The sequence below is a fragment of the Misgurnus anguillicaudatus genome, chromosome 9, assembly GCF_027580225.2.
Source record: "Misgurnus anguillicaudatus chromosome 9, ASM2758022v2, whole genome shotgun sequence".
Taxonomy (NCBI): Eukaryota; Metazoa; Chordata; class Actinopteri; order Cypriniformes; family Cobitidae; genus Misgurnus; species Misgurnus anguillicaudatus.
This window is the reverse complement of record NC_073345.2, coordinates 45,509-60,946: the sequence shown is the minus strand read 5'-3', so window position 1 is coordinate 60,946 and position 15,438 is coordinate 45,509. Positions and strand designations below refer to the sequence as shown.

Genomic DNA, 15,438 nt, shown 5'->3' with positions numbered 1-15,438 from the left:
TGTCATGCAGTTACATAAAACCTTTACAAAGTGATCAGGTGATATCCTGTCATGCACTTATATTAAACCTTTACAATGTGAACAGATGTTACCTGCCATGCAGTTCTATCAAACCTTTACCTGTCATGCAGTTACATGACAGTACCTTTACAATATGATCAGATGATATCCTGTAATTTAAACCGTTACAATGTGATCAGATGTTACATGTCGTGCAGCTATATTAAGCCTTTACAATGTGAACAGATGTTACCTGTCTTGCAGTTACATTAAGCCTTTACAATATGATCGGATGATATCCTGTCATGAAGTTATTTTAACCTTTACCTGTCATGCAGTTACATACAACCTTTACAATGTGATCAGATGATATCCTGTCATGCAGTTACATAAAACCTTTACAATGTGATCAGATGTAACCTGTCTTGCAGTTACATTAAACCTTTACAATGTGATCAGATGATATCCTGTATGAAGTTATTTTAATCTTTACCTGTCATGCAGTTACATATAACCTTTACAATGTGATCAGATGATATCTAGTCATAAAGTTATTTTAAACCTTTACAATGTGAACAGATGAAACCTGTCATGCAGTTATATTAAATCTTTACAATGTGATCAGATGATATCCTGTCATGAAGTTATTTTAACCTTTACCTGTCATGCAGTTACATAAAACCTTTACAATGTGATCAGATGTTACCTGTCGTGCAGTTACATTTAATCTTTACATTGCAATCAGATGTTACCTATCTTGCAGTTATTTTCTACCTTTACAATGTGATCAGATGATACCTTACATGCAGTTATTGTTGTGGCAAAAAGTCTTAGCTTGAATCTTCATAAGAAAAAATACTCAGGAGACAAAGGTTCCAGGTGCCAAACAAAAATTACTTTATTCGCTCGAGCCAACAAAGTGAGACAATCAATACCCCTCATAGAGGCGCTAAAAGATCATCTGCCCTCCCAACATCTGACTCCATTTTTATACAGTAAGATCAAACACTTCTTATCTGAGATGACGTATGTTCTTCTCATTGGTCTCAGTCTGCCACAATTAATCTGTTTGTTTTATGTGCAGCTGAATCCTTCTTCATATCTAAAATGACAGCTGGACTTCTTAAATCTTAAAGTGACGTTCTCTGTTTATTATTTCGATTGGCCGTGGCTTTCCCTGACAGAACCAACTTTTTGTTAATGTAGCAAAGTACAGCCGGACGAATTCTCTAATCTAAAATGACGTACTCTTGTTTATTGGTTGTTTGACCTTGTTTCTCAAACTAATCGTGGCGAGAACAATCGGGCTATAGTTGCAGAATAGCACCTGGTCTCTTTTAATTAGGAAACTGAGAAAACGAAAGATAACTAATCTGAAATGGCGTCCTCTTCTTTATCGCTTATGTCGACCTTGTTTCTCAAACTAATCGTGGCGAGAACAATCGGGGTATAGTTGCAGGATAGCACCTGGACTCTTTTAATTAGGAAACGAAAGTTAACTGAGAAAACTAAAGTTTAACTGGGTGTCATATAGCCTTGTGTAGGCCTTAGGCCTAATATAATATTAATACAGCATATGATCAGTAATTTACCCATCAAAAACTACTATATATTCCCCCCTTATGGACTCCTGAGTCCATCAAACATGAGGGGGTACCTTTAAGAAAACATCACATAATGAGAGTGCTGCAGCAGAACGTTGTCGCACATGATGTTATACTAGCTAAGAGCTTTCATGGATCAAAAGTTCCATGCAGATCCTAACACAGACGCAGTTAAGATGCAGCACTCACTCCCTTAAGGGAACAAGAATCAAAAACCTTCCCAAAATGGCACCATTCTTGTTTGTTTAAGTGAGTATATTAGCTTAAAAGAAGGAAAAAAGATTCTTGGACCCTGTACATACTAAAGGAACCCAAAAATGAAAATGTTCAAAAACAATTAATATCTCATTATTTGTAATTAAGAAAAAGAAAGACACATGTAAAATCAAATTCAGTAATTTTAAAATGTGTAAGACTTATCATTACTAAAGAATGCAGAAAGAAAATATATCAATCAAAATAAGCCATGATCAGTAGTAAATATATTGATTAATTAAAGATTAAGATTCAGTTCAGGTAGAGAGATACAACTGTAGTGTAATACAGCAGTAAAAATTCAGTAGTGTAGTATATCAGTAGTCAAAATATCTAGACAATCTACTTTTAATAATATAACGGTGATGTGTGTAACTTTAGTGCAACGATTATATTCCCAGCGAATGCACAATGATGGACCTTCGTTCTCAGAGGAACCCCTAGCTTTTCCGGTCACCAGGGGCGCTATCTGAGACACTCTTTAGTGTAGTCGTTGAGGTGAAGTTGTGCTCCGATATCTGTGTTTGGTAATACGAGTCTATGTGTATTATATGGTATACTTCACATCTTTACATTGTCCCCCGTTGTGCGGCCGAGCTAGACAATTTGTCCCCTGGATTTTATACCTAAAAAGACACCAGGACCTACAGTCACCACACAAGAGGGGAAATTAAAGATGAAAACAAAGTTTAAAAACAAAATTTCTCTAACTTCCTGCCTACTCAGGACTAATGATTTGTAACTAATACTGAAAAACAATAAAAGAAATACAATTATAAACTTGCTCCCTTACTAACCAAACATATCACAAAAAGATGGAAAAGAAAGAAACAAAAGAATGTAACATTTTAATCCATAGTTTCATAAGTATTGTCAGCTGGTGGTGTGGTGTCAACTAACGATGTAGTATGTATGTTTAGCATTAGGCCGTCAGGACTTTGGTGAACACTTAGTCCCTGTTTGTACTGCCATCTGCTTGGCAGTTGCCTTAGCCACCACAGACCTGGAGATAGATAGAACACAACAGAAGAGCAAGAAAAAAAACAACAATTGCAATATAACATGAAATATTGGTTTTGGTTAGCCAAGCTCCCCAGGAAAAAAGCAAACCAGTTATCAATTTTCAAATCAGTACCATCATTAAGTCTTACTTGTTCTATCAGCTTCATTTTATCATCACTATAGTTAATAAATTGATTCTAATTGTAATAGAGATTATTAATCCTTTCAGATCCAAACCAGTGTGAATTTAAATCCAAATTTAGAATTCAGATATCATTTGGTATTCCTCTTGGCTGATCAATATAATCTATCCAATCATAAAAGAATTGGCAATTTGATATGCTCTTTTTATTCTATCATAAAGTGGTCAGGGCTCAACATGCTCATCAGGTTTGTTACCACCCAATTGAGGTACCAGCTCTTAAATAGTTATACCTCAGGTGTCATAGATAATTGGTTTCTGTCCCCTTCCAAATGGACAACCACTACTAGGACAGAGAAAAACCCAAACTACACAAAAATAAAGAGCAGGGGTTTAACAAGGTTATATAAATTTCACATTTAAAAACTAATGGCCTGGGCTAAGTTAACTAGCACACAAGCATTTTTGAGTGTGTATCTTAAGACATTTCTCCCACATATCCCAAAACATTCAGCTACAACAAGTTTTTTTTTTTTTTGTTTTTGTAACAGGAAAAAGTTATAATCTGGTTTTTACAGGTCTTCCTAGTTACCTGTATTATTGTGAAATTGTCTGTGAATGTTGTTAGCTCACAGATTAAACCAAGTTCTGACATATAAATTTTGCCAAAACATATATTTATCCAAATGTCAAATTGTGATGCAATTATTATGGATTTTTTTTCCCACATTTATTTCCCCTGTTGAGACATTATAATCTAATGAGTAATCTTCATCACACACACTTGGGGCTACAGATATGTCTCAATTTTATAATATGAATGCTTTAAAGTAAAAGTAAGGCACTTAAATTTTGTTGCTTCACCCAATTATTAATGATTTTAGGGATATGCAATCTTTGTTAAATGATCTTCTATCCTATCAAAGTTAAACTCTGTCATGTTTTTTCCTTTGTGGCATAAGTGCATTGCTTATGCCTCCTAATTTGCTGGGTCATAATTTCAGTCTTATATGCAATTAATCTTATCAAATATTTAACTTATGTTTAACAATGTTGTAATTTAGCTCTAGAGGCTTTGTGCCTCCCCCCTCAGATAATTTATTCAATAGTTTTATAATCTTTACAGCATGGGTCTAGCCTGGGTGCCAGCCGATCTTAGCCCCGCCCACCACAATTTGAAAAAACGGGGCCTCGAATTGAGTATGACAACGTCAGGCTAGCATGGGTCAAGTGTGGGATAGTAAATTAATAGGTCATCCACATATTGGAACAGCGCATTGTCCAACACTAGATCTTTTCAAATCTGTTTTTAATAATTAATTAATTGAAAATGCAAAGTAAATGAGGAAATTTTTCAGTAATATAGAATAAGTGAGTTGTTTACCTTTGTAGGTAAAAGTTTCTGCATTTCTCGTCCAGTAAAATACTAAAGAAAGCAGAGCATAAGTCAATTTCATTGAAATATTTTACTTCAGGAGGGATACTAACAGTGTGTGTGGATCCGGAACTTACTGTGTGCTGGCCAATCTTCAAATTCATCATTTATATTTCTCCAATCATGTATAAAAATAAAGCTTTAGCTACAGAAAATATTGGTGTTTTACAATACCTTGTTGTTTCTACTAAAAACTCCTAATGCCTCAATAGTGCTTCTAACATTTTCTTGTTTCCTGTCACAATGGGTATTTTGCTAATTTTTGTTAAACTTACATATGTTTTAGCTTGTCCAGAAATTAGTTTAAATCAGCTGCTCTATTTCTGATAGGCCTGCCTGTATTTCTGGGATGACTGCCAAAGCATCTCTATCTTATCAGTTGCAACTACTGCCAGAACCAACTTTCTTGTTTCTCCTCTCTTCCAAAATGAGCAGTATAGAATTTTACTGCGTTCCCTATTTTATTTTTCATCATATGGCTAAGATCTTAATACTTAATTTATTTGCCTGCAAAATAGTTACATGTGCTGTAGAGTCAAAAATCCTTCTATTTTTATTTATTTATTTATTTATTTTTTTCAATCAAGTGTCTATCTGTGAAGCTGTAACTTGGGGTGCTATTCTATATGTGGGGAAATCAGGGGAACTTTCTATCCTTCCTTCTTATTTATTCACTCTTTTTCTAGATCTGTTCTGCATAAGGGGTCATACATCATAATACAGTAAAAATTCAGACTGTACCTTCTATGTTCATTAATTTGCTCTTTCACAAACTTTTTCCATTTTGTAATTATCATGTATATATTCTATTCTAAATTTTCCTATTCAATATAAGTTTACTTGTGGTGTCATCATTGTAATTTTTCTAACTGCCTTACTGTTAATATAAATTCCATCAGGGGAACAAGATATCTGCTATTTTAATCTACATAGGGCATCTATTTCTAATAATTAATGGGTGTGCTCAGAAGCTAATCTTGCTAAAGTCACTTGTTTTACTTTTGCTTACAGACAGACTGGAGCAGTCAGAGGTGTCAGCTGGGTTTTTTCCTTAAAATCCTGCTTGTTTTTCAAAATTTTCAGACAGGTGGAGGTGTGTGGTATAATTTGGACTTACGCATGTGTAAGTTGCTCCAGTGTCAGTCATCATAGGTTCAGACTTGCCTTCAACTTCAACCTGCAGAGTCAATAATCTGTCGTCAGCATTGTCAGTTATCAATGGATGTTGGCCCCTCCCGTTAGAATCCTCTGGGCAACCTTAGTAGCTTTGGTCTGGCCCACACCACAGATTCACTGGACCACACTGTGATTGTTGTTGTGACTGCTGCTGCTGCTCTGGGTGGGCCTTACTGTCTCTGGTTTGGATGCCAGTGTTGTTGGTTCAACCGTCCGCCTTGTTAATTCTGCTGTCAGTTTTGTTGATCTTAATTAGATGGGTTATTCGGACATTCGCTTCTGAAGTGTCCATGCTGCCCCAGCATCTTCACAGCCCCAGCATCTATCACATGATCTTTTTGTTCTTTCTTGTCCTCTGCCTCCTTGGTGTTTTTGTCCATTACTGCTGTTTTGCTGTTTTGGCTTTGCACAGATAACAATGAGAGTGGCTTGCTGTTGAGCATTTCCTGGAGTGGGTTGGGCTGGTGTTGCTATCTGTGTTTGCTGGATGGTGGGGGCAGGTGTGTTGATGAGCGCCCTTAAAGCTGGTTGTTTCTCCTTCAGTGCTTTTTTCTTAGTTTTGCTCACAAAGTCGTCCCGCTGTAACTTTGCCAGCCCCCTCTGCATCTCTCTCTCCCTCTCTCTCTCTGTTGTTGTTGCCTTCAGCTCATTCTTTTGGTGTTGCTTGACTGCATGTGAAACATGATCACAGAACTCCTTGTGTGATTTGGAGTTCAGTTCTACTACATCTTCGAGTTTGGTTTTAACCGGTGGTGGCACAGCTTCCACTATTGCCTTTCTGAACAGTGCAGCTAAAACAAAGTCTTCTTCCGGGTCTTTTTCCAGTTCTCCACACCACCGTTTCAGCTGTTCTTGTATATATGCTGTTGGATTTTCTGTTTCACCAATCGGATCACCTCTCAGCATCTTCGGGTCAATCTGCATGGGGTATTCTCTGTGTATTGTTGTCCACGTTCTCTTCCTGAAGGGGGGCAAAGGTCATTTTATCTCTTCTGATGTTGTCAATTGCAATTCTCAGTCCAGCATCATTCAAAAGTTCATTCAACTTTGTTCCACCGACACACTTTGCCAACAGGGCCTTGATATCTCCTATGGCCGAGACACACCCTGCTGTCTTTTGCTCAAAAGTTTGTATCCATTTTCCGGCTCCTTCATGTATTTCTGGAAGGCGTGCAGCTAGTCCATCAAAATCCTGAGTGGCCCAGGGTTTGCATTGTCCTTGTTGTCCGTTTATCAAAATCAGGCACATTGATGTATTTCTGGGTTCTTCAACATAAACATTGTCTCTTGGCATAAATCCATGCAGCTTGCTGTTCTTGTCCAACGTTTACCCAGCGTCCAGTCTCACACTTTAAATCCTTGCACCCTCTCTCTCCATCCTTGAGATACCGGCTGCTTGCTTGAATTTTCCTCTTGCTTGTAGCTTTTACTGCTCTGTTTCTCCAGCCTGCCTAGTCCCTACTCTACACTTCCTGTCGGTGTTGTATCATTTACTTTTTCTAAAATGTCATTCCTAAATTTGTCCATCCTTAACTTAAGCCTTTCTGTTCTGCCTACGTCTAGGGGTGTTATCCGATGTAGGGCTGTGGCTACACTATCATATGCCTTATGTATCTCAGGGGGTGTTAACATCTTTCCTAATGTTTTGGCTGCATCGGAACTGGGTTAAGAACTGGGTTGTGGCCTTGGTTTGCTGTCTGTTTTTTTTTTTTTTTATTGGGCTTGTGGGCTCATCTGTGTTTGTGATGAGTTTAGGGGTTTGTAAAAGGGGTTGTGCTCTAGCCTGTGATTGGTCTGGCTCCAATTATATTCTGTCCTCAAATTGTATGTCACCTGTAATTATTGGTAATTGGTTTTTTAAATCCCTCATCCCTAGAGGAGACCTTTTTCCTTTGTCTACAACTTTTTATCATCTTCTTTTAGAATCTCTTTATTCTAAATCTATTTACTCTAAATTTTAAAAAGTTAAGTCCCTCCTTTTTTAAATAAATTAAAAACTATTATTTTATTATTATCATCATTATTATTATTACTATTTTCTCATCTCTTCTCATATTTCGCTCTTAGGGTTTGTAATTTCTACAAATTTTCCACGTCCTCACACACTGTTACCTCAAATGTCCCATCCTCTGGCCATTTTGTCCTCAAGTGTTTGGTATGTTTGGTCCATTTGTTTGGTCCATTTGTTTGGAAGTTCTTGTAATCAAATCCGTGCTGATAGGATGTCTGGACTTCAGCCTTTCCAATGATATGGATGCCATGTCTGTAAACACACTTCACCATAATTAGAATTAATTACATAGGTCAATTTGGAAAATTTATTTCTTCAAGGTTCCTCCCTCAAATTCTCCCACAAATATTCTTATTACATTCTCTCTGTCACAGGCAATCAAAGGCCTACATTCACAATCCACCGGTCTTATTTACAAATATACTCTTATCACGGATTATTTTTAATTATTCATTTATTTATTCATAATATTGTTTATTATTGTTTACTATTATGTAATAATTATTGTATATTCCCTAATACAAAATAAGGGGTGACCAATGAATAAATAGACAACTTCACTCATAAATAATATTTCCAAAATATTATTATTTCCAGTTTCAGGCGTACGTGGCCTACTTGATCTCTGAAGGTTGTATGAGCAAACCTCATCTAAATATTCTATCAACATGACATTCCACAAAGGATTCTAATTATTACTTGCCAGGTTATCTATGGCCACTTTTTCTCTACCTCTGGTAACTTTTGTACTTCCACTAATTATCTCAGATATCAGTCTATTTATTTATATTACTGCTAAATATTTGCTAAATGCTTTTCCAGAAGTTATTGTTAATATCTCTTATTTCAATTTGAATTTAAGCATTTCACACTCTTTCTGCTGCTAATAGGGATGTTCATATCAGTTAATTTTCACAACCGACAACCGCATCTTATTAACTGAATATTAACCATTAACTTATAAGATTTTAATATTAAATTGTCATTGAGTAAAAATAGTTGACGGTTGTCTGTGACCTGATTAAAAACAAAACATTTTATCTCATTTAAACGTGCAAACAGCAGCGACAGATCAACAACAGAATCAAGATTCATACAGTACATTATCAGATATTCAGGCAACATTACCTCATCAAAGAAAACGTGATCAGTCCAGATGATTAATATCTAAAAAGGGCAGATTGCATCTACCACAGAGGTCATTTCTAAAGCAGGATGCATTTCAAAAAGTTTTGGTTTTAATAATTTGTGTCATTTAGGGGCCAACTTTGTGTCACCATGCATTAACAATTATTATTATATACAATATGAACATCCCTGGCTGCTATAAATACACGTTTCTTATATTTTAAGTTATTATCATCCATAATTACTTCATCAGGTATATTAAGGCAAAAAGAAAATGAGAAAATGAAAAATAAGATCAAAAGCTATTTTTTTAAAGATAAAATCACTCATATTTACAGTTTATATTTACAGAGGCCTCACTTTATCTTCACTAACACACACATATAGACACACACACTGATCTCTCATATGCTCTCACTCAAAACAGTTTTTTATTCACAAAAATCTCTCTCACTCTCTTTCTCATGCACCATGAGCCCCTCCTTCCTCTGCTCTCTTAGTTCTTATCTTTTCACACACACAGTTCTAGCAGGCAAACATTTTCCCACGCTGAATAAGACACAGCCATAAAAGAACACTCTCTCATCAGCCCAACCTTCATATATAACACACAAACTGATTGCAGTTTTAACACAGTTCACCAACTTAATGCTACAATAACTGACAAAAACAACACAAAGCAACAAGACAAATAACACATAGACCGTACCTACAACCACCTGACCTACAGGATTTGAGCATCTAAATCTCACCGTGTAATAATTATATATTTTTTCGAGCACCTAGCTCCGGACCCCAAGGCCCGACCTGCCCAAGCAGGGTTTTTTCGAGCACCAAGCTCCGGACCCCAAGGCCCGACAGCACCAAGCTCCGGACCCCAAGGCCCGACCTGCCCAAGCAGGGTTTTTTCGAGCACCAAGCTCCGGACCCCAAGGCCCGACACGCCTCTCGCGTGACCTGCCCAAGCAGGGTTTTTTCGAGCACGAAGCTCGACACCCGCACTCACACGCACACCTGTTTAGAATCTGGAACCCTTTTTGCTTTTTCAATTCAGTATTTTATCATTATCTTAATGGAAGCAAATAATTTATATTATAAGTATCAAATTGTGTGTTCAATTTGGAGAGACCTGGAGTATCAACACCGCTCAGGGCTTACCTTCGGCAGACCACACAAGCACCATACAGAATAAGCAAGTAAATTTATGCTCACCTCTATAGTGGCGCGCCCTTGTGTGACCTGACCGACCTCTGCCCGTCTGCAGCCCTCCACTCCGTAGCCTCTGTCCAATCACGTCGCGGGGTCACCAAGTTATGTTGTGGCAAAAAGTCTTAGCTTGAATCTTCATAAGAAAAAATACTCAGGAGACAAAGGTTCCAGGTGCCAAACAAAAATTACTTTATTCGCTCGAGCCAACAAAGTGAGACAATCAATACCCCTCATAGAGGCGCTAAAAGATCATCTGCCCTCCCAACATCTGACTCCATTTTTATACAGTAAGATCAAACACTTCTTATCTGAGATGACGTATGTTCTTCTCATTGGTCTCAGTCTGCCACAATTAATCTGTTTGTTTTATGTGCAGCTGAATCCTTCTTCATATCTAAAATGACAGCTGGACTTCTTAAATCGTAAAGTGACGTTCTCTGTTTATTATTTCGATTGGCCTTGGCTTTCCCTGACATAACCAACTTTTTGTTAATGTAGCAAAGTACAGCCGGACGAATTCCCTAATCTAAAATGACGTACTCTTGTTTATTGGTTGTTTGACCTTGTTTCTCAAACTAATCGTGGTGAGAACAATCGGGCTATAGTTGCAGAATAGCACCTGGTCTCTTTTAATTAGGAAACTGAGAAAACGAAAGATAACTAATCTGAAATGGCGTCCTCTTCTTTATCGCTTATGTCGACCTTGTTTCTCAAACTAATCGTGGCGAGAACAATCGGGGTATAGTTGCAGGATAGCACCTGGACTCTTTTAATTAGGAAACGAAAGTTAACTGAGAAAACTAAAGTTTAACTGGGTGTCATATAGCCTTGTGTAGGCCTTAGGCCTAATATAATATTAATACAGCATATGATCAGTAATTTACCCATCAAAAACTACTATATTATATTAAATCTTTACAATGTGATCAGATGAAATCCTGTCGTCCAGTTATTTTAAACCTTTACAATGTGATCAGATGATATCCTGTCTTGCATTTATATTAAACCTTTACAATGTGATCAGATGTTACCTGTCATGCAGTTACATTTAACCTTTACAAGGTGAACAGATGTTACCTGTAATGCAGTTACATTAAACCTTTACTTGTCATGCAACTTACTTGTCATGATATAGCCTTTACAATGTGATCAGATTATATCATGTCATGCATTTATATTAAGTCTTTACAGTGTGATCAGATGTCGTGCAGTTACATTTAACCTTTACAATGCAATCAGATGAATGCTCCTGTAAGCATTTTAAGCAGAGTTGGGCACTTTTGCATGAAAAGTGACATTTCAGCCTGAAACGTTGATTTTTTACTCTAAACTGCTTTTCTGAGCTGGAAATACCTTTAAACGACTTGTTTCATCGTTAGAATGCTCCTGTAAGCATTTTAAGCAGAGTTGTGCACTTTTGCATGAAAAGTCACATTTCAGCCTAAACTGCTTTTCTGAGCTGGAAATTACTTTAAACGGCTTGTTTCATCGTTAGAATGCTCCTGTAAGCATTTTAAGCAGAGTTGTGCACTTTTGCATGAAAAGTCACATTTCAGCCTGAAACGTTGATTTTTCACTCTAAACTGCTTTTCTGAGCTGGAAATCACTTTAAACGTCTTGTTTCATCGTTAGAATGCTCCTGTAAGCATTTTAAGCAGAGTTGGGCACTTTTGCATGAAAAGTGACATTTCAGCCTGAAACGTTGATTTTTCACTCTAAACTGCTTTTCTGAGCTGGAAATCACTTTAAACGGCTTGTTTCATCGTTAGAATGCTCCTGTAAGCATTTTAAGCAGAGTTGGGCACTTTTGCATAAAAAGTGACATTTCAGCCTGAAACGTTGATTTTTCACTCTAAACTGCTTTTCTGAGCTGGAAATCACTTTAAACGGCTTGTTTCATCGTTAGAATGCTCCTGTAAGCATTTTAAGCAGAGTTGTGCACTTTTGCATGAAAAGTGACATTTCAGCCTGAAACGTTGATTTTTCACTCTAAACTGCTTTTCTGAGCTGGAAATCACTTTAAAGGGCTTGTTTCATCGTTAGAATGCTCCTGTAAGCATTTTAAGCAGAGTTGTGCACTTTTGCATTAAAAGTGACATTTCAGCCTGAAACGTTGATTTTTCACTCTAAACTGCTTTTCTGAGCTGGAAATCACTTTAAACGGCTTGTTTCATCGTTAGAATGCTCCTGTAAGCATTTTAAGCAGAGTTGTGCACTTTTGCATGAAAAGTCACATTTCAGCCTGAAACGTTGATTTTTCACTCTAAACTGCTTTTCTGAGCTGGAAATCACTTTAAACGGCTTGTTTCATCGTTGGAATGCTCCTGTAAGCATTTTAAGCAGAGTTGTGCACTTTTGCATGAAAAGTCACATTTCAGCCTGAAACGTTGATTTTTCACTCTAAACTGCTTTTCTGAGCTGGAAATCACTTTAAACGGCTTGTTTCATCGTTAGAATGCTCCTGTAAGCATTTTAAGCAGAGTTGTGCACTTTTGCATGAAAAGTGACATTTCAGCCTGAAACGTTGATTTTTCACTCTAAACTGCTTTTCTGAGCTGGAAATCACTTTAAACGGCTTGTTTCATCGTTAGAATGCTCCTGTAAGCATTTTAAGCAGAGTTGGGCACTTTTGCATGAAAAGTGACATTTCAGCCTGAAACGTTGATTTTTCACTCTAAACTGCTTTTCTGAGCTGGAAATCACTTTAAACGGCTTGTTTCATCGTTAGAATGCTCCTGTAAGCATTTTAAGCAGAGTTGTGCACTTTTGCATGAAAAGTCACATTTCAGCCTGAAACGTTGATTTTTCACTCTAAACTGCTTTTCTGAGCTGGAAATCACTTTAAACGGCTTGTTTCATCGTTAGAATGCTCCTGTAAGCATTTTAAGCAGAGTTGGGCACTTTTGCATGAAAAGTCACATTTCAGCCTGAAACGTTGATTTTTCACTCTAAACTGCTTTTCTGAGCTGGAAATCACTTTAAACGGCTTGTTTCATCGTTAGAATGCTCCTGTAAGCATTTTAAGCAGAGTTGTGCACTTTTGCATGAAAAGTGACATTTCAGCCTGAAACGTTGATTTTTCACTCTAAACTGCTTTTCTGAGCTGGAAATCACTTTAAACGGCTTGTTTCATCGTTAGAATGCTCCTGTAAGCATTTTAAGCAGAGTTGTGCACTTTTGCATGAAAAGTGACATTTCAGCCTGAAACGTTGATTTTTCACTCTAAACTGCTTTTCTGAGCTGGAAATCACTTTAAACGGCTTGTTTCATCGTTAGAATGCTCCTGTAAGCATTTTAAGCAGAGTTGGGCACTTTTCATGAAAAGTCACATTTCAGCCTGAAACGTTGATTTTTCACTCTAAACTGCTTTTCTGAGCTGGAAATCACTTTAAACGGCTTGTTTCATCGTTAGAATGCTCCTGTAAGCATTTTAAGCAGAGTTGGGCACTTTTGCATGAAAAGTCACATTTCAGCCTGAAACGTTGATTTTTCACTCTAAACTGCTTTTCTGAGCTGGAAATCACTTTAAACGGCTTGTTTCATCGTTAGAATGCTCCTGTAAGCATTTTAAGCAGAGTTGGGCACTTTTGCATGAAAAGTCACATTTCAGCTTGAAACGTTGATTTTTCACTCTAAACTGCTTTTCTGAGCTGGAAATCACTTTAAACGGCTTGTTTCATCGTTAGAATGCTCCTGTAAGCATTTTAAGCAGAGTTGGGCACTTTTGCATGAAAAGTCACATTTCAGCCTGAAACGTTGATTTTTCACTCAAAACAGCTTTTCTGAGCTGGAAATCACTTTAAACGGCTTGTTTCATCGTTAGAATGCTCCTGTAAGCATTTTAAGCAGAGTTGGGCACTTTTGCATGAAAAGTGACATTTCAGCCTGAAACGTTGATTTTTTTTACTCTAAACTGCTTTTCTGAGCTGGAAATCACTTTAAACGGCTTGTTTCACCGTTAGAATGCTCCTGTAAGCATTTTAAGCAGAGTTGGGCACTTTTGCATGAAAAGTCACATTTCAGCCTGAAACGTTGATTTTTCACTCTAAACTGCTTTTCTGAGCTGAAAATCACTTTAAACGGCTTGTTTCATCGTTAGAATGCTCCTGTAAGCATTTTAAGCAGAGTTGTGCACTTTTGCATGAAAAGAGACATTTCAGCCTGAAACGTTGATTTTTCACTCTAAACTGCTTTTCTGAGCTGGAAATCACTTTAAACGGCTTGTTTCATCGTTAGAATGCTCCTGTAAGCATTTTAAGCAGAGTTGTGCACTTTTGCATGAAAAGTGACATTTCAGCCTGAAACGTTGATTTTTCACTCTAAACTGCTTTTCTGAGCTGGAAATCACTTTAAACGGCTTGTTTCATCGTTAGAATGCTCCTGTAAGCATTTTAAGCAGAGTTGTGCACTTTTGCATGAAAAGTGACATTTCAGCCTGAAACGTTGATTTTTTTACTCTAAACTGCTTTTCTGAGCTGGAAATCACTTTAAACGGCTTGTTTCATCGTTAGAATGCTCCTGTAAGCATTTTAAGCAGAGTTGTGCACTTTTGCATGAAAAGTCACATTTCAGCCTGAAACGTTGATTTTTCACTCTAAACTGCTTTTCTGAGCTGGAAATCACTTTAAACGGCTTGTTGAAAGCCGTTTAAAGAATGCTCCTGTAAGCATTTTAAGCAGAGTTGGGCACTTTTGCATAAAAAGTGACATTTCAGCCTGAAACGTTGATTTTTCACTCTAAACTGCTTTTCTGAGCTGGAAATCACTTTAAACGGCTTGTTTCATCGTTAGAATGCTCCTGTAAGCATTTTAAGCAGAGTTGTGCACTTTTGCATGAAAAGTGACATTTCAGCCTGAAACGTTGATTTTTCACTCTATACTGCTTTTCTGAGCTGGAAATCACTTTAAAGGGCTTGTTTCATCGTTAGAATGCTCCTGTAAGCATTTTAAGCAGAGTTGTGCACTTTTGCATTAAAAGTGACATTTCAGCCTGAAACGTTGATTTTTCACTCTAAACTGCTTTTCTGAGCTGGAAATCACTTTAAACGGCTTGTTTCATCGTTAGAATGCTCCTGTAAGCATTTTAAGCAGAGTTGTGCACTTTTGCATGAAAGTCACATTTCAGCCTGAAACGTTGATTTTTCACTCTAAACTGCTTTTCTGAGCTGGAAATCACTTTAAACGGCTTGTTTCATCGTTGGAATGCTCCTGTAAGCATTTTAAGCAGAGTTGTGCACTTTTGCATGAAAAGTGACATTTCAGCCTGAAACGTTGATTTTTCACTCTAAACTGCTTTTCTGAGCTGGAAATCACTTTAAACGGCTTGTTTCATCGTTAGAATGCTCCTGTAAGCATTTTAAGCAGAGTTGGGCACTTTTGCATGAAAAGTCACATTTCAGCCTGAAACGTTGATTTTTCACTCTAAACTGCTTTTCTGAGCTGGAAATCACTTTAAACGGCTTGTTTCATCGTTAGAA

At 37.2% G+C, this 15,438-nt stretch overlaps 1 protein-coding gene across 2 annotated transcripts; it reads right to left on the bottom strand.

Annotated features, from left to right (window-relative positions):
* Nucleotides 1-873: 873 nt before the first annotated feature.
* On the bottom strand, nt 874-9,604 carry LOC129453377 (uncharacterized). 2 transcript variants are annotated; one of them, XM_073871003.1, is made up of 3 exons: nt 5,556-9,604; nt 4,388-4,429; nt 874-2,862 (listed from the first exon to the last, which is right to left on the bottom strand). In XM_073871003.1, exon 1 carries the CDS (start codon nt 6,536-6,538, stop codon nt 5,876-5,878), a length of 663 nt encoding a protein of 220 aa, XP_073727104.1. In that variant the 5' UTR covers nt 6,539-9,604; the 3' UTR covers nt 874-2,862; nt 4,388-4,429; nt 5,556-5,875. The 2 variants fall into 2 exon arrangements, with proteins under 2 accessions (XP_073727104.1, XP_073727105.1); XM_073871004.1 differs by lacking the exon at nt 4,388-4,429.
* Between the last annotated feature and the right edge of the window lie 5,834 nt (nt 9,605-15,438).

What these genes read in the sequence shown, in the direction of transcription:
- LOC129453377 (XM_073871003.1), bottom strand. Translation starts at nt 6,538, where the DNA reads ATGCAGATTGACCCGAAGATGCTGAGAGGTGATCCGATTGGTGAAACA.